The sequence below is a fragment of the Cheilinus undulatus genome, linkage group 13 (assembly GCF_018320785.1).
Source record: "Cheilinus undulatus linkage group 13, ASM1832078v1, whole genome shotgun sequence".
Lineage (NCBI taxonomy): Eukaryota > Metazoa > Chordata > Actinopteri > Labriformes > Labridae > Cheilinus > Cheilinus undulatus.
In genome coordinates this window covers 20617351-20642822 of record NC_054877.1, presented here as the reverse complement: position 1 = coordinate 20642822, position 25472 = coordinate 20617351, and the positions used below count along the sequence as shown (strand labels likewise).

The 25472-nt window shown below is 41.0% G+C and overlaps 1 protein-coding gene across 6 annotated transcripts in view; it reads right to left on the bottom strand.

The window, feature by feature from the left end:
* The window catches only part of kmt2cb (lysine (K)-specific methyltransferase 2Cb), a 105703-nt gene that overhangs the window by 20104 nt on the left and 60127 nt on the right, over positions 1 to 25472 (bottom strand). For 4 of the 6 annotated variants that reach the window (XM_041803228.1, XM_041803229.1, XM_041803226.1 and 1 more), the window contains 20 exons: positions 24082 to 24201; positions 23703 to 23828; positions 23468 to 23598; positions 22413 to 22605; positions 19962 to 20054; positions 19627 to 19674; positions 16924 to 17064; positions 16784 to 16816; positions 14235 to 14384; positions 14013 to 14154; positions 13667 to 13902; positions 13393 to 13466; positions 11003 to 11200; positions 8830 to 10782; positions 4988 to 5301; positions 3291 to 4876; positions 3079 to 3190; positions 1118 to 1184; positions 934 to 994; positions 571 to 803 (listed from right to left, as the gene is read on the bottom strand). In XM_041803228.1, coding sequence (XP_041659162.1) covers positions 571 to 803; positions 934 to 994; positions 1118 to 1184; positions 3079 to 3190; positions 3291 to 4876; positions 4988 to 5301; positions 8830 to 10782; positions 11003 to 11200; positions 13393 to 13466; positions 13667 to 13902; positions 14013 to 14154; positions 14235 to 14384; positions 16784 to 16816; positions 16924 to 17064; positions 19627 to 19674; positions 19962 to 20054; positions 22413 to 22605; positions 23468 to 23598; positions 23703 to 23828; positions 24082 to 24201 — 6011 coding nt within the window. The remainder of the gene's footprint in view (positions 1 to 570; positions 804 to 933; positions 995 to 1117; positions 1185 to 3078; positions 3191 to 3290; positions 4877 to 4987; positions 5302 to 8829; positions 10783 to 11002; positions 11201 to 13392; positions 13467 to 13666; positions 13903 to 14012; positions 14155 to 14234; positions 14385 to 16783; positions 16817 to 16923; positions 17065 to 19626; positions 19675 to 19961; positions 20055 to 22412; positions 22606 to 23467; positions 23599 to 23702; positions 23829 to 24081; positions 24202 to 25472) is intronic. The other 2 variants (XM_041803231.1, XM_041803230.1) reach the window with 2 other exon arrangements.

Below are 25472 nucleotides of genomic sequence, written 5' to 3'. Positions count from 1 at the left end.
ACAGAAAACATAATCACAAAAAGTGACTGAGGTTCTGTATGAAAATTACAAAGAAAATATGTGTTGCTTGCAAGGAGTTTTCTTACATTTTCATCACAAACTTATGAGGGTTTACCCTTGGGAGGAAATGAAAGATTTTTCCTTCAAACAGTTGCTGAAGAATTTGGTTTAAAGCAGAAAATAGAAAGTCAAGAGCAATTTTTTTTCCTGCGAAGCTTTTCTTAGGAAGTCAAAGCAGCAGTTGACAGGTGCAGTGCAGACACAAGCCTGTGTGTTTTGAATCTTCTGTTTTTTCATATTTTTCTATAAATTCTGCTTAAAAAAAAAAAAAAAAAAAAAAAAACTAGAAGGAAAGCTTTAAATCTACACACCCTTCCCACTATAGAAGAGAGAGAGTTAGACCAATTCATTAACACTGAAACTATTACTATGCCTGATCTAAGATCAGATGAAGTAATAGCCACCTCACTGCTTGTTAGACCAATGCTAAGATTTTGCTCTGGCCAGTTATTGTGAATAGAAAGGCTGAGATAGAATTAAATGGTGGAGCTTGACAGGTTGAAAATTTACCTGCTCCAGTTGTTTCTGCACTACACCCTGCTGCTCTGTGACATGTTTGAGCTGCTCGGCGTCCTCCTCAGGGAACTCTCTCCCCGCCTTCTTCGCTGTTCTCTGTTTGGCAGACAGGGCTTTCTTAGACTTCCTGTGAGCTCCGATCTTCTCTTCCAGAAACTTCTGCTGCATTTGAAGTAGTTGCTGAGTCTCTTGGAGCCACTCCTCATACTGAGCCCTCTGAGCATTGTCTGGGAGAAGAAAAAGGCTCTTTTGTTAGCAAACTTGACAGCATGAAAAACAAACATCTTCACATTGAGGCTTAACAGAACTTTAAGTCGAGAAAGTTGAAGATGCATATACATTTCCTTTTACACTTACTGACAAATCCAGGTCCAAAGTTTGGTGGATTCGGCCTTGCAACTTGTGTCAGTTTTCCATCCTGAAAGCAAGGTTGACAGGTATGCTATTATATATATCTATATTTGAGCTTAGATATAACAAATACATGGATGTTTCATATACCAGTCTGTTTAATAAATAAGCAGAATGTTGCCTGATTTACCTGTCCAACAACTTGTGGTGGAAGTGGCGTGCTTTCAGGACAAGGTGGTACAGGACCAGAGGGTAATCTGTAATGTAGCAATACACTGGTCATGCACTAGTTAGACATGTTAACCTTTTTCACACATACACTCTTAAAATTTTGACAAACACTGCAACGCTTCCCCTGATATCCTCCTAAGTTTCTTGTGCACAAATGGCCCTAACCTGGGGCTTTCACTGGGTCTGTCTCTGGACCACAACGGCTGCACTGCAGTTTGGCTGCATGCCCAACAAGACTGAGTAGAATTGCAGAATTACGTCCAGTTGTGTGAGAAGATACAACTAAAGTGCTAAAAAAGCATAAACACACATGAAGCTGTTTTTCTGAACAGCAGGAGATGGAGAAGGGTGTGTTTGCTGGAATTTGTCCATTTTTTGTCTTGGGTTTTTGTGCTTCTACCATGGGTCAGTTACCTGTTTATTAATAAATGAGCTTAATTATCATATAATAATTTGTTTGAGAAATATGATTAAGATAAACTTGACCTTTTCTTGTTGAACCTCTGACCTGTTGACGCCAATCCGGCTATGCCTCATTACGATGCTTTGTCAAAGTAGTAAAGTCCAACATGATTTGTCATTTGTCTGGCGTCAACACGGAATATTTTATATTCTGAAAATTAGCCATGCTATTTTCACTTGGTTTCAGCAAAACTTCCTGCCTCGCTCAATCTTCTCTGTCCTATTCTGATGTGCAGTGGTCAGGCATCCGGCAAAAATAGGATCTACTGGACGGCTCTGGGCTGCTGGAGCCATGACAGAGCAGAGAAAACATGCAGCAGAGCCGATGAAAGCACTCTCAATGACTAAAACCGAAACCTATCAGCTCTCTTGCCGTAACGGAGCAGAGATGAACCGAACACACATCTGGTGGAATTCTAAGTGCAGGAGGTTTTCCCTGTTTGACTGGAGAGCGAGTCCCAGGAAGAAGGATTTGACACAGAAAGGACAAACTGAAAATGGTGACCAAAGCAAAATGGTTCAACACTAGGATGACTGCTGCATTTCAACTGACTCTATTATTTACCTTTTGAAAAAAAAAAATTGGTTCATGGCATATATCAATTTGTTCTATGAAACCAATTTTGTTTTAATACATTTTAAGTGTATTTTAATAATATCATTAATGTCATATTTTGGCATGTCAAACCCTAAAATTTTCAGGTGGTGCAACCATCTGTGTAAATCAAAAGATTGGCACTGTTAAAAAATGCATTTCAGTTGTGATGAACTCAAATTAGTATACTCTGGCATGATTTTTTGGTTGAAATCTTTGAAATAAATGTTTTTAAAATTTAAAAAAATTTAAAACTTTTTTCCCTGAATTTGCAAATTCTTGAATGTCAGGGTGAGCAACTAAATTCATGTGATTTTATTTTGAAATGAAGTGATAAAAACAGATTGTGGCATTATCTGAGTCCTTTCATGTAAAAATGAAAAACATTTTTTTTGTCACTGTTGGGTGGGTACACTTTATGCGCCATCTGGTACAACCAATGTAAACTGCTAAAAAAAAAAACATTTTACCCATTAAACTTGTGATTTTATTTTTGAAATATTTGTCCACTTTCTAACTACACAAAAAGTAAAAACATGTGTCAAAGTATTTGCATGTTTAATTTGAAATAAGTGACAAATGTATGAAGCCACAACCGCAAATAAATGAAGCCTTTGATGTTATTGACCATGTACAGAATCAAACCCATGTACAGAATGTTCACAAGCTGGCTCACAATGATTCCACTTGAGATTGTACTAAAGGACTTGTAGGATAAATTGCTATTAAAGTCAATGTAAAAAACGTGACTGTCTACATTCACACATGCAGCTCATCCTTAAGATTTAGGCCATTTTCAGCAGTTGTGTGTACGTGTGAAAGCATGAATACAAAGTACATACTGCACAGTAGCCTAGCTTTACCTGCTCATGACCATTGGACTCATTCCCATGTTGTTCTGCACCATGACTTTATTGATGCCTTTCAGGGCAACCATCTTGGCTTTCATAATGGGGTCAGTGATGGCATCGAAATCTGAAAGTGACAAATGAAGCAATCTTAGAAACAATCACTTTGTATGGTAACCTCAAATTTTATTCTACACTGATAACTGAGATTTTTGACTTGAATATACCAATATTAGGGAAGAAGGAGTCACTGGAGCGCTGTCGTATCATGGCTTGCATCTGCCTCTGCTGCTGTTGCTCCTGCCTTTCCTGGTCCAGTAGGTCCTGCAGTAGGAGTGGCTGCTCCTCTAGCAGTAGAGGACGGTGTTGTTGGCTGTGCTGGCCCATCGCCTGGTTCATTGCTGTCTGCTGGGCCTGGTTCAGACTGTTCTGGTCCACTCCAGAGGCGAGTCCCACCTGGTGGTCAGCCCCAAAGCCAGTCATCGAGGCTTCTCCTGCAGCGGTGGCGTCAGATATCGTTTGAGTCATTGTGAGTCCGGAAGTATGCTGCGTGTCGGCGACTTGGTTCTGCTGGGGCATGAGGTTACCTCCTGGATTGACAGCTTCGATGATTGGGTTTAATGACTGCTCCTCAGGCTGCTGCTTAATGAGTAAACTTGACAGAACAGGGGTGGAGTCTGGCAGCGCTCCCTGCTGGTTTGAGGTTAAGGTGTTTCCATCGTCTTGCTGGTCGACAACCCCAGGGGGCTTCTGACAGTCCCTGACCTCTGATTTTATTTCCTTCCCCTGTGTTACAGAGGCAGAGTCCTGACTCCCACAGGCTTCCAGCTTGATTTCAGCTGAAGACTGCTCACTTGTGGTCTCTGGCTTTGCCAGTTCAGATGCTGAACTTGATGAAGCCTCAGTTTCTGTGGTTGAATTTTTGCTGATGTCTGCGGTGTCATTATGATCATCTATTGGATCACTGAGATCCAGCTCCTCATTAAACATGTCTTTCTTGATGTCATCTAGGTCAGGGTCTGTGTAGGCAATGATGTCAAATTTCCCTGATGTTAAGAAGTCATCCAGATGAAGGTCATTTGTCTCTAGATCCAAGTCTTTGCCATCTTCAGGATCCAAATTTAGGTTCTCTAAGTCTGCATCCACCAAGTCTTTCACCTCAACATCTTCTAGATCTTTGACCGCTGACTCTTCTGCATCCAGTTTTTCCTCTACAGCTTCATTGCTAGCCCCTGAGACCGCCTCAGTCTGCCCACCTGGGGGTGCATTCAAGATCATAGATGCTGCCATGTTCTGGGTGTCACTGGATGCAGGCTGGCTCATGGATCTCATCAAAGGAGACTGTTTGAGTGAGCTGTTTCCTGACATTTGGGCTTGCTGATGAAGATTGTCCATGCTGGAGGATAGTTGCACATGCCCAGTTTGGCCAGTCATGGGGTCAACCATCCTGAGCCCCTGATTTATTGAGAACCTGGAATCTCCTGCAAAGCCTGGAGGCCTTTGGCCCTGTAAGTTGGGATCCATGTTGCCTCCTTGCATAGCCCCTGGGGGAAATGGCATACGTGGCCTGTTTTCTGCAGCTCGGTGTCGTAGCTCAATGAAAGGCTGGCCCATGATGTTGTGTTGCTGCACTGGCATACCACGTGGTGGGAAGTGCTGTGGCATACCCATTGGGTTTCCTCCCATAGTCTTTGCCATTTCAGCTGACATAGATCGTCTCATTTGAGGAGGAACATCCTGCATTGGGTGCTGTCCACGGGGAAAGAACTCCTGAGCCCCATGAGGTCCTAAAACCCCAGGTGGAAATGCAAACCTAAAAATGACACAAATATATTAATGAATAGAGACAAGAGTCTTTTTTGGATTTGTGTTGTGCTGCCTTTTTTTAACAGAATATCTAAAACTTTAAGCTCAAAACACAAACCTTGGCCCCTGATGTCTCAAATTAGGGTCTCCAGGATGTGGGCCCCGGGGGATTTGTCCTTCATTAGGGAAAGGGACACGCTGATCTCCTGGAAAGGGTCCAGGAAACCTCATTGGCCCTCTCATGGGTCCTTGTCCTGGGTAAGGTGGAGGAGGTCGGTTGAACACTTCCCCTGGTTGGCCTGGGGCCTCTTGAGGCCAGGGTCGTGGTGTTCCTGGAGGGATGTTGCCAATAGAGTCCTGAGGGCCCCTCTCCTGTCGAATGGCACTCCTCTGCTGCTGCTGTTTGAGGATTAGTTCTCTGATTCGTTGTCGCTAAAAAACACAACAGAAAGTGAAGAAAAATTTAAGCCATAAGATAGCCATCTTTACAAAAATATTGGGTAATTTTATTCTAGTACAGCTCCTATAAGGAGCTTGCCAATTTTACCCACTTTGGTAGGATGATCAATCTCTTGTTGTTGCATGTCTAAGAGGTGTTTTATTAAAAAAAAGGCTAACATGCTGCTCACCCTTATTCTTGGATGTGAAAAAATTACTGAAAAGGGCAGTTTCTGCAGCATGCTTGTGTGCCCTTTATGACATCTTCACCAATTTACAGAGGTGATTTTTCCCATGGCTCAGCTGATTAACGTGGCATGGAGGCGATCAATATGACAGATTACTTAGTCCTGTCGACCCCCCAATACACTTCTATCCAAATGGACACGAAAGTCTTAATTGAAATAAGAGGCTAGCTGTGCCACTTTAACAGCTTTTCTCCCTCGTTTAGTCATAAACATCATCAAAATGAAACGCTGGCACACTATAAACCTCACTGTGTAGGTGACAAATGGTCTGCTGTTGATTAATAGGCCTTTATGTGAACCACAGGAGCTGGCTCCAGTTTGACAACGAGTTCAAAAACTGGAACCAGCAAAATATGGACCTCTAAAAAGAGATAGGTATACCATCATGATGATGAAGGCTGGACACACATTGGCAATGGAAACACAAGCAAGATCAGGGTTTACTGTGCCAAACTACACTGAACCAAACCAGACAACTTGGTGGAAATGGACTGTTTTAGCATTGTCTAGGGCAGTGGTTCTCTACTGGTCAAGCCTCAGGACCCACCATTATCTACTCATTGAGAAATTGAGACTGCAATTTCTTAGATTTATCTACCAATCTGATTTATTTGATGAGAAATAGAACAGTTTGGACCTCAGACAGTACAAATGTGTTATCAAAGAGACAGGCCAAAATGTTTTTTGCACAATTTAGTCTCCAGGCACAAACTGGTGACCCACATAGAAGGGCTCCTAGACCTGCTTTAGGGACACGACCCACCAGGTGAGGACCACTCGTCTAGGGGTTGCATGACGGGAGAATTTTTAAAGTCCTAGGTGTGCAGACACCAAAAGATTTATCAAGACTAGCTGTGGATTAAAGTGGATTAAAGAAGATTTATCCAGATGGAGTTTGTTACCTTACCTAAGTCTGATACAACAGGTTGAAATCGGTAAAATGAATATTCTCCTGAGGATATTGTACTTATTCCAAACTGTACCAGTGGACATTCCTAATAAAAACTATGTAGAATAGGAAAAAAATCCTGTCAAGACTTTTATGGCAGGGGAAAAATGTAGAGTTAGATTTAAGACACTTCAGCTTTCTAGAAACAAAGGAGACTTAGCACTCCCCTGCTCTAAAACCTATTACCAGGCAGCCCAGAAGTCAATTTAGAAGTGCCAGAGAGTGGAGGGGGGCCCTCTACAGGCAATTATTGGAGATGATCCACTGATTCAGCGTTTCCCAAACCATGGCTACATTTATCACTTAAAACCTGGTTTAAAGTTGTTTAGTCCTTTAGCCCCTCAGAACAGGGGATAGCCCATGACACTGGTTTCCCTCTGAATAGGCTAGAGGTAAACTTTAAAAAATGGCAAGAGCTAGGTTTGAAGACCTATCTGGACTTACATGGGAAATCCACCCTTACAAGTTTTCAGAACTTAAAAGGAACAGTATGGATTAGCAAGCAAGGATTTATTTCAATATCTGCAGCCTAGAAACTACATTGGTAAGAAAGTTAGTAAAGAAAGTTTGGAAAAATCAAGATCTGGTTACAGCATATTAAGAGTTTTTATTTCAGCATACAGATCTGAGTCAGGTCATAAAATGTTCTCCAAACTGTATAAACGTCTTCAAGAACTAGGTGGGGAGCTTACATCATATATAAAAGAAAAATGGGAAATGGAGGGTAACTTTGTCATGACGATAGAGGAGAGACTGGAGAGAATTCAACAGGAAAACCTTGTAAGATTCTTTATAACTATAGCACTGAAACATACAGAGGGACAGACAGACTGTTGGAGAGGTTGTGGGACAGAGACCCCCTTCATCAACAGACTGGTGTAATGTAATGCATGATAAATTTGTAATGGAAGAGTTGACTTTTTACTTTTGAGACTAAAGAGTGATGTGTTTGAGGACTGTTGGAGAGGTTGGATTGAGTTTATCAAACCACATAAAAAAAGATTTTAGGTAAACAAGTTTAGCTGTACTGTAGTTCCCCCTAGTTCTCTGCTGCACAAGAGTGTTACTCTTTTGTGGTTTGTATATTTATTTTATATTAAGTTTTTATTTCATCTGTTTATTTTGATTTAAAATGATGTACATTGAAGAATGATGTTTGATACTTAAAACCTTAATAAAAAGAAAACATAAATAAAGAAAATAAAGTCAACAGCAATGTAATATTAGTTGACCCTGACTTGTCACTGATTACGTCATGAATATATCCACAGGGGATAGTAACAGTTTGCGCCAATTAAAATCATACTACATATACTACTAACAACAGGCAGCAATTTTTTAAGCAATTCAGGTAACAACAGGTTAAGATGGTATATGGTATAGTATGGACCGCTATTCATTTTCTGTAGTGACATATTTTGCGCCTCATCTACTGTCTTCTTGGGGTCCATACTGTATATGTCTGATCACATGACTAGTCTATGTTAAACCTAGTGTTGTCTGACTGCACTCACCAGACTTTGGACTGAGGTTTTTAATCCATGTCTGCAGCCATTTCTCCATAAGCTTTAAAACCTTTTTTTGGGCTAAATTTGTCACTACTTTTTTATCCGATGTTTGAACAGTTGGCAGCAGCACAAAATGTGTATGTTTTGATAGAGCTTCTATATGCAGAAATCACTTTCTTCTCCCAGCTAACACATGACATCATCTTCAAACAACCTATATAGATACAATCAACTTTCTCCCAGTCGACTTGTCTTTTAAGGGTCACAAATGGCATCAATATCCATCTGTTTCAAAACAGCCAAGTATTTCTCACAGGGGCTTTAATGAAAGAAATAAGTATCAATGACATATAAAAAAAGACACTTTTTTATTAAAGCTGATTGGAGGGGAGAGTCCTTTCTGAATTTTGTTGCTAGAAGTCTACTATTTTTTTAATTTTGTCATCTCTCTGTTTGATCTGACTAACATTATTAATGTTAATGATACTGCGGGATGTGTTCATTTCTTACACTAGTTAAAATATATCTTATTTTTGTCCTTTCTGTTTCTGCCTTTGTATGCTTTATTCTGGATCGATCAGTGTTTCAGAAATGTATGCTCTCCATAATGTACTAAAATTGTGTTTCTCATCTATCTTTGATGTGCCATTAACATTTGACTAGCTAAAACATAACTGAGAGCAATGATGATCAATCACTAAAAAATTACTCTGCAGCAACAAAGCAAAATCCTTTTAAACCACAGAAGGACTTTAAATTAATGAAAACCAGTGAACATGAGGCCTACAATCAAACAGTTATAATGGTATTGAGTTACCTGTCTGAGTCTCTCCTCACTCTCAGCAAGAGGAACACCCTGAGTGTCAGCAGAAGCACCAGGCATTTGGGGATCTTGTGGGACAATCCCATTGTTCCCAACACCTGGTTGATCTTTCATTTCCATTTTCTCAGTTGATTGTGGACGTGGGGTCATAGGGGCTTGTTCAAATGGGTCATGGCTGGGTGTCTGACTGGGTCTCCTGGAGGGTGACTGAGTGAATCCCTCCTCTGACACACCTGAGTGTTTTGGCGTTTGGGAGCCTGGATGAGGGAAGTTCTCCTGAAGCCTGCTTTGAGGCGGGGAGAAAGGATCCTGGCCTCCCATTGGTCCAAGCCTTTGCCCTTGTCTGCTGGGCCCATCAGGACCTGGTCGTGGGGTCCCTGGAGGTTGGGCGTAGGGGTCACTGAGCACTGGTCTGGGGGCTCCAGGCTGGGAAAACATGTCACCAGCTCCAGGTCTAGATGTTCCAGGTGTACTTGTAAATGGCTCTCTCTGGCTGCCTGGTGACTTGGAGAACCTCTCTCCTGCAGAGGGCCTTGGAGTCCCTGGTGGTTGGGCATAAGGGTCCACTGAGTGAGAAGGTGACATCCTCTGTCCAGGATGCGTTTGGTGACCAAACTGGTTCATACCACTGGGGCGAGGAGTCGAAGGTGGCTGTGAGTATGGGTCTGAGGATGGGCTGGGTGTGTTTGAAGGCTGGCCATAGTTGTCATGAGGACGTGGAGTCCCTGGAGGTCGTGCGTAGGGCTCAAAAAATGGGCGAGGCTGATTGCCAGGTTCACTGATGGATCGCTGGTTGCCTGCTGACTGAGAGAAGGGGTCACCAGCTGGTTTGCTGGGACCAGAAGGCTGTGCAAAAGGATCGTAGGTGAAGTGGTCAGGCCTTGGTGTAGAAGGTGCATGAGCATATGGATTTCTCGACATTTGGTTCATCGGTCCAGGCTGAGCGAATGAGTGACCCTGAGGGTGATGCTGACCCATCCTTGGAGGACTGGTGAAGTTGTCATTCCCTGATGGTCTCGGGGTATGGGGAGGTTGAGCGTAGGGGTCATTTTGGTGATTCTGGGAGAACCTGTCAGACTGATGTGGACCTGGTCGGTTGAAGGGATCCTGAGCCTGAGAAGGAGGCATGGGTGTTTTGAACAAAGGGACAGAGCCAGACTCATTGCTTCCTGGGATTGGAGCCAGTAAAGGCCTTGAATAAGGGTCAGACAAGATCATCCTGTTCTGGGCCATGCGTTGGTAGGCCTCGTTTCTTATCATGGGCCTTGAGTATGGATCTCGTCCAGGAGAACCCATTGGGGGCCTTCCTTGAGCGGCCTGACTGACCCTTGGGGGTCCTATGGGCTTAAGGAAAGGGTCCATATCGCCACTTGGTCTTGGTGTGTCGGGAGGTTTGGCGTACGGATCATTGCTCAAGGATGGTGGGGAGCCAAAAGCTTCATGAGCTGGAGAGGGCCGCCCTCTGTCCTGTTGCTCCATTAAGGAGGTGGGGGATTTACCAGATTCCGTGGGCATTCTGCGACACATATTTGGCCCAAGGCTTGGTGGTCTCGGAGTCCCAACCATTTTAGCATATGGGTCCCATGGAGAAGATGGTCTGGAACCAGAGGAACCTGGTGAGAAAACCTGTGGGGACTGTGGTTGTGAGGATGGGGCTGATGGAGGGGGAGGAGGGGGTCGTAGGAACACATCCTCTGAAGGACATGAAGTGGGTGTCCCTGGGAGCTGTGGCCTTGCAAAGGCCTCTTTGGAACTGCTTTGCTGCATTGGGGACATGCTGCCATTGCTGGGCTGGGATGCTGGGCTCTGGTTGCCACTGTTGTTGCCATCTCCGTCTGACTGGCTGTTTCTCTGTTGCTGCTGTTGCTGAAGTTGCTCGTTCTTTACTTGTTCCAGTTTCTGAGTAGCTTCGATTTTGGCTTGCTGTTTGCTCTTCTGCCTCATTTGCTGTTGGAAGGACACAGTGAAAGGGGGATTAGATGACAAAAAGGGGTGCAAAATATATCAGAGTAATAAACTGGACCTACTAACCACCAATGTCATCGGGGGTTAATGTGGAGGATAGTGAGGTTGTTTAGGGTGCTTTACAAAACAACCACGTCTTAGCTGTCTTAATATTAAGTAGACCTGCCGCTGCATTCCCTGACTTCATTGCATACACTCTTACCTGTCTAAACTTCCACTCTTGTTCATGCTCTGACTCTTTTGGTTTCAAAGGGTCTTTAAACAGCAGTTCTGTGTCTAGTGGTATGTTGGGATCAAACACCTCTGGGGGATGTTGCTGTGGATGGTGCCTCTTCACCGTCTCATTGGACATCTGGACTTTGTTGATGCGCAGGGCTGCTCGGTTATCTCTTGCCTTTTGCTAAACAGCAAATCAATCACAATTGCAAAAAAGAAAAAAAAAGTCAAAAAATCATACAATTCTCTAAGCCATCTTCATTTTCTATACTAAATTTGAATCTACAGGAATGTAAAACAAAAATCTGGCATGTATCTGACATTCAATTCTCTTTCAAAGCAAACTGTTAGGCAAATTTGAATCAGAAGACCTCCTTTATTATCAGAGTGCTCTTTTTGTCAACTTGTATTTGATCTGGATTGGTGAGGCCCCCACATAACTAGGGGTGTGGCAAGACATGACGAGATTTTCACTCTGTTAAAAAACACTTTGATGAGAAACTGTGTCTGTAAAATTAATCTTGTATACAAAAAAGTTGCTAAAAGCAAAACAATGCAGGTCTGTTTTGAAATTTGTTGACCAGTATATTCTAATGAATTTTACAATGTCCTGAATGGATCACAGCTCTGCCTTAAATCTCCATCAGCTGGGGCACAGTTGGCTTAGTGATATGAGGCACGCCCCATGTATGCGGGCAGCTGGGGTTCAAGTCCAGCCTGTGGCACAATTTCCAGTTCAGTATCTGACTCCATCATAGTTGCTGTTGCTCTGCATCTAAACTTAGCACAAAAAGTGAGGAAATTTTTGTTTGGTAGATTATTTCAATGTTGTAGCAAAGTTTCTTGGTAATAAATCATATACCATTGGAAAGCCTGTGTATTTCCCTTTTAAATGGTAGGAAAAGGAATTTGTGGGATGAGCAGCAGAGCTGAGTATGTGGGCTGCGCCCATTAAATTTGCCTAATCTTCTCTGCCAGTGCCTAATAGCTTATTCTGCCATTGACTCTTGTATGATGTTTGGTTAATTGGGTGATTGAAGTCTGAAGAAACAAGACATATTGGCAATTTATTAATTTAACAAAAATATGCCTCAGTAGCGGATGGGGGGGGGGGGGGGGGGGGGCATCTGGCACATCCTCCTCATGCTGGTCACCAGCCTGGTCACACACTGCTGTGGGATGGTGTCCCATTCCTAACTAGCATTGTCGCAAGTCAGCCAATGTGGTTGTGTTGCTCAGCCTGGCGGGGACAGCACCCCCTTGCTGATCCCACAAGTGTTCAGTGGGGTTGAGATCAGGATTGGTAGCAGGTCATTCTGTCCTCTACACTCCCAAATTCTGGAATTAGTCCCTGATAAACCCCGCTCTGTGGGGGTGAGTATTGCCATCTTGGAGGATAGAGTTCGGTCCCAGACTGTGGGATATGGGATAGTCACTGCTTGCAGAATTTCATGTTGATGTCTTTCTGCATTGAGATTGCCTCCAGTGATGACAATCAGGCACCTGATGTCATCACCTGAGGGTACCAGAAGCTCAAAGCAAGAGTAAATGAAACAGCAAAATAAGCTGTCTGGCATTGGCAGAGAAGATCTGGCAAATTTTTCATGGGCGCAACCCACATATCCAGCTCTGCTACTCATCCCACAAATTTCCTTTTCTTGCAAATGTGGCACAATTTAAAAGGAAAATAAACAGGCTTTCCAAGGGTATCAGATTTATTACGAAGAAGCATTGTTACAACAAATAAATAATCTACCAAAGACAAATTTCCTGATTTTTTTGTGCCAAGTTTATATACCAGTGTCCTTAGATGGTTTTCACTTTTAAAAAAATCTTGTGATGTTTCAATCTAGCTAGGTCTCATCACAGCCCTAATCAATATTGTTGACTGAGCAAGCTGGTTCATTTGTTTTCACAATCAAAAGCATAGAGTATGATAGGATAAAGCTCATTATAATAGTATAAAACCAGATATTTTAATAGTTTCCTGAACATGACTTGGCCGGTTAACAAAAGAAAGAAAAACCTGAGAGAATGGTATGTAAATATATGGTTAAAATCTCCTGAAATGTATAAAACAGGGTGCATTGTAATTATAGCTAGTCTTTGAGAGAGGCCTCTGCTGGATAAAATTACCTCAGTGAACTTAATTACTGAGACCATGGTGAGTTCTAATACTGAGCAGGGCTTCCTATGTTAATTAGTTCATCTGTGAATGGCCGGATTTCAAATCGCACTGGCAAGAGGCAAGAGGCCAGATGTGATAAAGGAGTGTGCCTTCTGCATACTAATCTCCCAGTGAGACTGGTACTGATAGTTTGATAGTTTCAAAGAGTAAAGGCTTCAGAATCAGGGGAAAAATATTGATGATCTTACCACATAAGGGGCCCTGTCTTGCGAACTGGCTTTCCTCCAAAGTTTTGCAATTTGCTTTACCCTTGTAGACCAGTCTGTTGAAAGAATGAGAGAAAGTGTTGTCATGCCAACAGCCGAAAAGCACATACAAGGTATTTTTGTGAGGTGTGACTGACAGTAATGCAGGTACACCCAAACAAAACACTTAAGAAAAAAACAGAAAATGACAGAATGATTATTGACAAAAAAGAAAACAGTGGAAAGGGCTGTAAAGGTTTCTGAGTCAGTTACTTACCTGGGTATTCTTCTTTGAGATTAGGAAAATTGACATTGGTATACAGGACAGGTGCAACAGTGGCCAGCTCTCCTAGTGTCTCCTCTTTCTCCCACTTGAGTGTACTCCTTTGGGCATTTGACATGGCTTCAGTCTCCCCCTCAGGCAGAGATCCAGGGGGTGCAGGGCCAGGGCCATGGGCAGAGGAGGGCCACGGACCAACTGCCTCTCTAGGCATCTGATTAAACTTTCTATCTCTGTAAGAACAAAGGAAAATATCGCATCCTTAAGGACAATGTTCTGATTTACCAGTTTTGCTGTATCACTGGAATATTCAACAGTTTAGAGAAAAGATTTAATGCATCACCTTGGATTGTCAGTGAAAGGCATACGGTTAAGAGGGGAGAAATTTTCTGGGATGCAGGGACCTGCTCCTGGGTTTGTAGGGAAGCGTTGGTTTGGTCCCATCATACCATTGATCATTGGCATCCTTGGAAACATGGGATTCCCTGCACACATGTGAATTAGTTATTGAGACTTCATTGCAAGTCGAACAAAGTTTAAAGTTCTCTGATGCCAAATAGTTTACCTGTGTTAGGGTGAGGCATACTTGTGCCTGCTGTGGCAGGGAGTGGCCCTGGACCCTGGGGGTGAGGCACCTGTGGTGGGGGAGGTGGTTGGCTTGTGCTGGGGCTCAGGACCGCAGTGAAGAGGTCCTCTACATCTTTGCCCTCCAGCTCTGCAAACCCATTAAACAGTATGTTTTGTTATGTGTATGAAATAGCAATATTAGTGTAAGACCACCAAACTTGTGTCTTTCATTTCTCATGTTTTTACAGATATTTCAATGATAAACATTATTTAAACCGTTTTAAACACATTAAAGCTTCTGTCAAAGTTTCTTTTAAACAGTTATGAAACAGACTGAATTTAAAACTGATTATTATGAGCGCCAGGAGAAAAGACAATCACAATGAAAAGATTTTCTATCATGTCATTATTATGTTAATGTCTGTAAATGCTGCCATAGGGTAGGTGTCAGACAAGATGATCTGCACTCAGCTACAATGACAGCTTTTTTCATTTCCTTAAGTAAAGATTTGCAGCAAGTAAAGCATCTAACTGTTAACGGTGCAATATTTTGACTAAGGCTGTAAAGACTAATTGCATTAGTTACAATTAACTAAGATTAATCATTAGTGCATTGTGCCACAGTCACATAAAATAAGTCCACCACTGCCCCTCAATGTCTCATTTCAGCTTATAAAAAACCTCACAGACAGCTCAGTGGACAAGTCAAAGGGTATCTGTACCCTGTCTTATCAAACATTTACCTTTTTACTGGGGGTGTGATGAGACCCTTATCTCATGACATTTGATGCTCTCTTAAAACTCTGATGACAGAATATATGACCAGAATCTTTTTCTTTAAATCAATTGAAAGACATCAAAAGCAAAGATTGAAGGTCCGCTTTGAAAAGCTTAACTATTAATCCTCTTGCACGGAATATCACTTAAGGTTCCTACACAGTATTAAAAATCAAACTCAAGGTGTTTCAAGACTTTTTTAAAGACCTGAGCTGAGAAAAATCAACACCACTTTTTTGTATGGCAAATGGTCAAAAATGAGAGCTGGATGAGATTTCTCAGTACACCAGACAGAGCTGAATTATCTGCTCTAATGCACTGTTAATGAAGTTTTATTGATATGATCCATTTTTGGGTCCTAAAAACCCAAATTTGATTATGTCAGGCACATTTAATGCCTCTTTTTTATCAATATATAATACAGTAATATTAATCATAACATACGCTACAGCACTCATGCCATTAGCCTGTCCCTTGACCTTACGTTGACCTGAGTGCAGCTGCCTAGCTCTGTGCCAGAGAAGACACAAATTCAGTTTTCTGCCTCAAAACTCTGTTATGATGCTTTTAATGATCATAAACCACTGCAGCTGATAGATGTGGAAAATTTACCTCACAATGAACAAAAAAACTGCATGTAACCTGACTGTTAACTCTCATTGAAGGCAGTGGCATCAGTGAACAACAGACTGTACTGGGATGAACTGCTTGGTGATTTTATAACATTGTAGCTTTAGGGGGACGGGGTTATTCCACACTGTGGGCCAGTGACATCACCATCCCACATACAGCGTGGTGCAGTTGTGATGTAAATTTGTTGGCAAACCAGGGTTGCCTCAGCGTCATGCCTATGGGATTTTATCAATGGGTTTTTGGATATTGCTGAAAATAAGCTCTATGTCCAATAAAAGTTTATGAAACTTACATGTTTTGTTCATAAAGATAATCTTCACAAATTGATAATATAAGAATTATATCTGGTTTGTTAATCTAACGGACAAAAGTAAAAAGCCAATGTCATGCTATATTGAACTACAACACGGTTGACTGAATTTAACGTCATCACCCGCTTTGGATGATGATGTATAGTCTTCCCAGCAAACCCTGTAGTCCTTGTTAGCTGTCTTTTGGCAACTGCCTTTATTAAGACGTGAAAAGATACACAATTCAAAGGTGGGGCATGTTTCAGATGAATTTTATGTTGTAGGATAAAATGTTAAACTCTCTTGAGCTTGTGTTCTACACAGACCTTATTTCAGGCATTCAACCGAAAACTCACTCAAAAATCCCATAGACTTTCAGACGAGGGAACCGGAAGTGCTAAAACTCTAACTCACTTCCGCGTTTTAGGACTCATTCCTCCACCACTCCATTTGCCCGTCCAAATTAAACCCAGCCAGGAAAGAAGTGAAAAACTCTCTAACAGTCTAAATCCAAAATTCCATCACATGTAGATCTTGGTGTTTTCACATGTTTACAGCAACCACATTCCAACATATCTAATGTGTTAAGACAAAAATACTGGATTTCACTTTACAGAGTATGTAAAAATAGAGAACAATGCATCTCATTTTTAATATGAGGGTAGTGGATAGATTTTGGTCCTCAAACACATCTATTCAAAAATGGTTACTAACATTAAACCTCTTAAAATGTTAACAAGTGGACAAATTGATGCAAAAAAAAAAAAAACCCATCCATCATTACATTCAGAAGAAGAAAACTGATAAACCAAACATGCATTTAAAAAGAGGGGTTGAAGGTACACACCTGGAATTTTGTAAAGTTTGCTGAGAATTGATTCTGAAAAGCAAATTTTAGAGAAATGTTATTGTTCATCCTGTATGAGAGATTTCAATTCAATATCAAATATAAAAGCATCTGTCTGGATATTTTGTCTCTAAACTGACCATCAGTGACCATCTTGTCCAGCTCTGGGCTGAGAATGCCGTCCAGGGGCTCCTCTGGGAGGGTTCGAGGTGTCCTCCGGCCAGCCTGGGACTGGGGAACCACTGGGGAACCGCCTGTCAGGGGCCCGATGTCCAGACCAGCTGTGGAAACACACATGGACATACAAAAACAAATCATGACATGCACACAAACACAGCAACCAACAAAACAGCCAAGCAAGAATATGATTATAAATATAAACTTGAGGTAAGAGGATGTTTGTTGTGTTAACAGCCTGTGGAATGCAATCAGAGGAGAACAGCGTATGATTACAGCTCCTTGGGGTTCCTGTGTTGTTTGAAAGGAGTGTTTCGGGAACTGTTAGGAGACAGACAAGCATCCCAACTCTAAGTTAAGGTACACAAACAGTAGAATGTTTGTGGAGCTGTATATTGCTAATGCCAGACTTTTGTGCAAAAATACTTATTAAATTCATGAAGAAACCAATAAATCTTCCAGGGTTTCATTGCAAAAGTTCTGATAGGATCCTTCAGAAAACCCTCAAACCAGGTGACCCCATAGCTAGGAGATCAAATTACATTTATTACAATAGCACAACTATCTATGTGACCGTTGTGTAACTCCTTCTTTACTTTCTATTTCTTTAAAACCAGACTAAAGGCTTGATGCAACTTCACATCAGTCTTTATGAGAAAAAATGTACAGCATTTAAGATGAACAATGTGGGTTTTGATAAAGACTGAAGGACATGTTCTGCAGTAAATTTTGTTTCTTAGCCACAAGAATGAGATCAGACAACCCTCAGAGTTTTATGAAGTAGAAGGACGTTTACCAAGGGCTCCTTTTCTTTAAATCACGATTCTTTACCGTTAATTCTTGAATACCAGGATAACCTTGCAGCTTTGTGTCATTGCCATCTTATGAACATTTTTAATTAGGCAGCTGTGAATTTGCTCTTAAGTTTACAAAGAAAAAAGTCCACAATCTGAAAGAGTCTAAGAGGCTCACAAACAAAGGCTGACATACCATATAGAGTCAAGTGAGTACAGTGCAACACACCAGGTAAGCACTAAGCAAGTTATGAATGTTAAAACAATCGCAAATAGATGAGAAAAGCTACACTGCCAGTAAAAAGTACTCACCCCCTTGGATGTTTTACTGTTTTATTGATTTTATAAATCAATCATGGTCAATGTAGTTTGGCTTAAAAACTATTTTTAATGTCAAAGTGGAAAGTGATTTCTACAAAGTAATGTCAATTGAACAAAAACATGCAATGTAAAATATCTGAGACAAACCTAATTCAACAAAGGTCCAGCCAATTGGTTCTAGGACTCTCAAAATTAGTGAAATGGGGATCACCTGAGTGCAGTAAATGTGTCTCAAGTGACTGTAGTATAAAGACACCTGTGTCTGGTAGGTCCAGTACAGATCAATCAGTATTTCTGGCTACCATTACACCATGAAGACAAAAGAACACAAGCAACTCAGAGAAAAGGTGATTGAAAAGTATAAGTCAGGGGTGGATACAAAAAAAAATTAAAAGGCACCAAAAATCCCCCATAGTTCAGTTAAATCAAACCAAGAAATGGGAGGAATCTGGCACATGTGGAAATCTGCCTAGATCAGATCATCCTCACAAACTGAGTGAGTGTACAAGGGGAAGACTAGTGAGAGAGACCATCAAGACATCAATGACTACTCTGAAGGAGGTACAAGCTTGAGCAGCTGAGATGGGAGAGACTCTGCATTCAACTGCTCCCCAAGCTTTATGGGTGAGTGGCAAAGAGAAAGCCAAAGAAAACATATTAAAACATATCTCAACTAGAGTTCAACAAAAGGCATGTGGGAGACTCCATGGTCAAGTGAAAGAAAGTTCTTGGGTGCAATGAGACAAAAACCGTGTTTTTTAAGCCATTAGATAGACCCTGTGCTTGGCAGAAACCAAATACTTCACATTACCACAGACACTATTTCCACTGTGAAGCACAGTGGTGACAGCATTGTGCTGTGGGGATGCTTCTCTGCAGTCCGCCCTGGAAGACTTGTAAAGGTAGAGGGTAAAATGAATGCGGCAAAATGTAAGTAATCCTGGAGGAAAATCTTATTCAGTCTGTCAGCAAAAGCTACACAATGGTTTAAAGACCACAAAGTGAATGCTCTGGAGTGGCAGAGTCAAAGCCCAGACCTCAATCCAATAGAGAATTTGTGACTGGACTTGAAAAAGGCTGTTAACACCTGACCCCTGTGCAACCTGAAAGAGCTTGAGCAGTTTTGCAAAGAGGAATGAAGTAAAATTGCAGTGTCCAGATGTGAAAACCTGACTGAAACCTATCTACACACACTCAGTGCTGTGATTGCTGCCAAAGGTGCATCGACTAAATATTAACTTGAAAGGGATGAATATTTATGCAGTCAGTTTTTTTATATGTCTTATTTGATTGACATGACTTTGTGGAAATCTATTTTCACTTTGACATTAACGAGATTTTTCTGTATTTTTTTTGTAATAAAAGCCAAATTCTATTGACCACGACTGATTTATAAAATCATTAAAAGGGTAAAACATCCAAGGGGGTGAGTACTTTTTATAGGTACTGTAAACATGAGCAGCTTGTGTACATGCACACTCATAAAGAGACACACACTGTTAGAGGAGGAATGCACCAAAGCAGGGGATTAGTAGGCCAGAGCACCCTTACCAAAAGGAGGAGGTGAGCTGTCAACCTGGAAGGGGCAAAAATCAAGACCTACAAGAACCCAAAAACCAGATAAAATGAGTGAAAAACAGTGAAGACAGCACAAGCACAACACGCTTCAGACAATGCAAAAACAAACAAAAAGATCAAATCAAAGATGAGTAAAAAGTATTGTTAAAGAATGTGATATTGAAATCAAATCACTAAAGTGGTGAAAGCAAAATAAACTTGCTGATTGGGAAATTTTGGAGCCTTGAGGAAAGGTTTTGTAACCCCACGGCTTGGTGAAAATTGGAAACTTCTTGCCACTGTGACTGCTTGTGAGATAAATGACGCACCAGAGTCACTGCTTGGCTTTCCCAGCATTCCCAAGATGTCTGCATCAGTGTTCAGAACATCAGATAGATCAACTAATGGTTCCTCAGACGTCTCTGTGGATGGAGAAGAAAAAAGGAAGAAACAAAACAAAAAGAGGAAGAAAACCAAACTGTCAAAAATCATAATTGATGGAGATGTTGAACGGACATGAAAATGTGATCTGGAACCATTTGTTTGGATGCAACAAGTAATATGGACAAGTGTTCTCTTAAGTACTGAAAAAGTGACTATAATACCTGGATACCAACACTGACGGTGCTCAGCTTCTTAAACATTACTGTGTTTTAATCTTTTATTTTAAAAATTGTGAAATATTTTGAGCTTTGCTTCACTTCATTTTTCAAATGAAGGACTAAATAAAAATTCCATTTTTGAAAATGCAGATTTTCACAAAAGCTCAATGGCAGAGTCGTTCCGAATTCTTTAATCTATGTGTAATGAAAATAGAGAGCAGAAAGGTTAAAAAAACTCTCTGAAGGTCACATACGTCATATTTTACAGTTAGTTTTTCAAAGTGTTTAAGTTGATGAGGTTCATTTTCAGACTAAAATCAAGCGGTATCACACAATTTCAATTTTCTACATATCAGAACCAACAATCTAACCATGGCTCTTTATTATCCTTGAACTGATTTGATGTGATTTGGCTTCATTGTCTCTCAGTTATCATACATTTCTGACAAAACAAGCCAAAACAAGTGCAGTAATAAAGATTTTTTTGTTTATACACTGCACATATTAGTGTAAGTTGTAGTTTTTCTAAACAGTGGGTAATGCTGAGTGTTATAATAATTAAAGAGCAACTAAACCTGAGAGTTTTAGATAAGACACATCTAACCTAAGATTGCAAAAACATGCTTTTGGAATGTTATGGTCAGAGAGATCACATCCACTCTCTCCTTCAAGCTATTCCCATCAGCCATCTTAGCAGATATGATTGGTAGCCATAATGACAAAACCGTTCAATTTAGTGAGCTACCTGAGTGTTGGATGATAATATACACTCCTGTAGGAGACACAAGCTTGTATGTTATTAACCTAGTTTAACCCATTTAGACTGGATGCAACGTTTGCATGGCTATGGCTGCAAGACTTTATGTACCAAAAGCATGACTGATTGATTTGCACATGTGTAAGGTTGATGGGATAAAAAATAAGTTTTCTTTAAGCCTCCACACAGAAAAATTGATGGATTACACAGTTTTTAAAGTTAAAAAAGTGATGTTTTTAGGTGGCCTTAGTACTAAATAGGTAAAAACATGCTTTATTAGACATCTCTTGGGATAAAAGTACACTACGCACAATCCTAGAATATCATAGTGACGTCCCTGATTCATGGAGAAACAAAACTCCCGGGTTAAGATGCAACACTCGCTATGTTTACATGCATCACTTGTAATCGGAATAAATGGCTGATCTGAACAAAAATGCTTCATATAAAAACTTAATTCAGAACAAATTCTTAGATTCAACTCATTCAGAATTTTTGAAAAGTCCTGCCCTTCTTAAACACTTTCTATAGGAGCTTTCCCAGATGAACGTAAAATATATGTATGCAATGGAGATATGAAACGGTCTATATGGTCTGTCAGGTTAGGACCCGCTAGCCAAGGCTGGAAGTGGATGAGGCTGATGTCTTAAGAAGAGGAAGTTGAAGATTTGGATTCTAGGGTAGGGTAAAGGCAAATATTTACAGTTAAAATGAGGGGTTCAAGCTTTAAAATGTTTAAGCTTCATGTCTCTGTCTGCTGCCAAGGCTGAGAAATTAAGACTTTTTATAAATATTCTGTGCAGTTTTTGGGAAATTGTTTTCAAACTGTTTTTTAAGACGGCCTCAGGTATAAATGGATTAAAAGAAAAAAAGGTTAGAATAGAAAATTTTGTAGCAGTAGTTAGGGTTTCAATCTGTAGCGGGCTACAGCTATGAGTAATTCTCACACAAAATACAAACAAATGTAACAAATGTCCAGATTTGGACTTAAACAATAAATGGCCTTACACATAAGCTTTCATATAAATAAGTGGTCTGAGGGTTTAGTTACTCTTCAACATTTTTTACAGTGGTGACACTACTGCATTATTTGTAGTGTGGGAAAAAAAAAAAAATTAATAGTGTGGAAATCTGCCTAAAGTAGTGCAGATGACAGGTGTACAATTTTTCTTATGGTAAGAGAACAAAAAGGGCTAATATATTTATTGAGTGAATGGGAAAAGGATAAATGCATGTAAAAACTTACTGTTATGCATATAAATGAAAGTAAAAGACACCCCTGCTGTGTCAAACCTTACCAATACCTGCAGTGTTTTTCTCAGTTGCTTGTCTTATTTGTATGTAACACATTGTCCAGGGCCACAAATCAATGAATCATTACACTCCTTGCCCTGAAGACCTGATGTATGGCTTGTACGTACGTGCTGGTGTTGGTCTGGTGGGAAGTGTTGATGCCGAAGCACTGAGCAGAGGATCTGATGAAGGGTCTAGGAAGCTAGAGGTGGGATTTCTTCTCTCCACTTGGCCATGCCCTTCCTCCAGTAAACCTGATTCGACCCCCTTCTGCCTGCTCTGCTTGCTTTTGTCCAGCAGGTCCTTTCCAAAGAAAGCCTCCTGAACATGAGGATACAAACAACCGGTCAGTTCTCTGTGTTGAGACTACCTTACCTGTCTTGGCATGAGAGAAACCACAAGAAGTGACAGGTGAAACAGAGCAGCTGAGAGACCAGCAGTCATTGCTGCTGACCTCACTTTTTTCAGCACCCACCTCTCCTAACCACTTATTCCCACAAGTCATCTACTATCCTCAATAACATGCAACTGCAGCTCGCAGCCTCACCGAGACATTAAAAGCTTGACGTGTTGCTGTTTCAATAATTAATGACATGTGCTTCACTGTGTTGGACCTTTAGGTTGGACTGAAAATCCCTCTACTGTGGTGGGATAAAGAGGAGCTTTGACAGCTGTGGGCGGCTTAATGCACATCATAGCTCTATGTTTTGGCCAACAGAAGGTGACACTGAGATACCAGCAGGAGACGAGGGACCTTGAAGTCATCTCCAGTTATGCTTTTGTGTGTCAATTCACAACCCAGACAGCAAACATTTAAAGAGCATGATCAGGGACGAGTATCCTCTACGGTGACTTCCTCTTTCAAAAGAACTCACAGAGGGGCTCTGTGCTTCAAAGTTTTGTAAGTTGCTGCAACGCAACTTACTCTAGTTTAAAAACCCTTCCCATGGGTGGGGTAAAACACATTTTATGAAGATTTGGCATGACAAGTGCAGACCAGATGTACAAATGAATGCTTACATTTGGTCAAAATTCGGACCTTTCTAGAGGTGCACAAAATGGAGCTACTTCATTCTTTTTCTGCTGACAGGCAAGTCAAGGAGATGTCAGAGGCATCCTGTCCTTAAAGTTTCTACAAACATTAATAAGTCCATGTGAATGAAAAAGTCCATAAGTGACAAACCTGCAGATAGGTGGGAAAAGCTTCCTCCAGTTTTGTTTTCTTCTTTCTGTAACGTTTCTTGATTTTTTCTGGTACCTCTGGTCCAGGTGGTGTTTCCTCCACAGGGGTATCTGGCAAAGTCTCCGACCACCCTATAAGAATGAAAAATAAAAATAAAAAACTGAATTATAAGAAAACCAATCAGAAGATTAAGTATTGAAATATAGATGTCCGTTTATATTTTTGGTTTATATACCCTCATCTTTTCCGATGGGGATCTCTGACACAGAGCCAGTGGAATCTTTCCGACAGAGGGATCTTTTGGCCTTTCCTGGACCTTGACCTGGCCGGCTCCGCTGACGTACCATAAACCCACCAATTCCTTGAGAGGAGAAATCAGCTATAAGCAATCATTTTCACAAAATAACACAAATGATTTGAGATCTAAAGAGACTGAGTACAAGGTTCTATTTAATGTCCAGTGTGTTCAGCATGGAGGCTTAGAAAAACTAGATAGAGCCCTCAGTACATCGGAGGCCCAGAGATGGCAGTGCTTTACTACAACTACAGTGTTGGGCATGTACTGCACCATTTTACGCATCAGAGGAGCTGTCTCCTTCAATCAGGTGCCCTACCCGGCCGGTACGGTTTCCTCTTCCTCTTCTTGCCGCCGTCGGCCCCCTTGGAGTCGTCTTCTGCTGGCTCTCGCTCCAGGCTCGAGTCAGACTTCGCCTCACAATCAAGGAGCTCCGCCTCTGCAAGAAGGAGAGAGCTTTGATAATGAACGACAGCCCCGCTGCAGAGAGGAACCCCAGCCAGGCCCCTCGACAGAGCACTAAGGGTCAAATCTATCTGAACTCTACACAGTGGAGGGACATTAACCTGACCAAAATCAAGTTAAGCAGTTGTATTACTAAAAATCTTCAATACAGCGGCCCTCTTTCTTGGTTAACCACTTTCTTTTTATTTATCATTTAGATTTCTTTTATTTATCAGGCACCAAACATGATAAAAAAAATAAAAAAATATTTTTTTTTGCTTATCAAATAGGAAAGCATTTAAATGAAAACAAAAGGGAATGTATTGTTACCAAAGCTAAGCAGTGTTTTGTGATCATCTGCATTTATCAGTTGGTCTGCATTTACTATAGGTTGTTTAAAATAACGTAATCCTGAATGTCCATTGGGGGCTAAGAAGTTGGGGAAAGTCACTAGGAATGAAAGGAAATGGAAGAAAGTTCGCACTTTAATGCACTAAATATACCTGTGCTGCAGTCATCATCTGAAAATTTCTACATACATTGAGTACCACCCCTGCACTTAAAAAAATGTTTTTTTTTTTCTTTTTTCCTGAGGTTTTAATAGATGTACCTGGTTTGGAGGTGATCGATATCACAAATTACTCAGTTCTGCACACGTTCTAGGGTCAGGCAGCCTTTAGTAGGATGAAGGTAGACAAGAGTCCAGAGGAATCTTGTACTGAGCTAAGAGGCTAGCTTAGCCCCTTTAACATGTAAAGAATTCCTCTTCTTTTTCACAAACATGCATTTAATTAAGAAGGTGATGTACTATCAACTGAATAAAGAAAGATGTGCCATTCACGAATGAGCCTATGCTACAAAACGGCTCTTTAATTTTTGCCACGGGGCTAGCTCCCATCTGAGTTCCAGTTTCCTTTCCGCCATCCATTGTCGTCATTTAATCAATATGAAAAAAAAAAAAAAAACTATGACCAAATGAAGGGCTGCTTGGGAGCCAATGATCCAGATCTCTGGAATGCCCTGCCTGCAGACCTGAGAGGGGCTCCGACACACCCTCTTATAAATACTTTCAAAAGCAGGTTGAAAACTTTTTCTTTTTGCATCGGGTTGCAGTTAGATTTTCCCGCTTCAGTGTGTGTTTGTGTGCATGTTGTGTGATCTAATCTGTATGGATATTTTTGGTGTACATGTTGAGTTTTTACTCCTGCTCAGAAGTTTTATATTGATTCTCAATTTGTAATGCAATGATTGTTGTGATCACTTGTT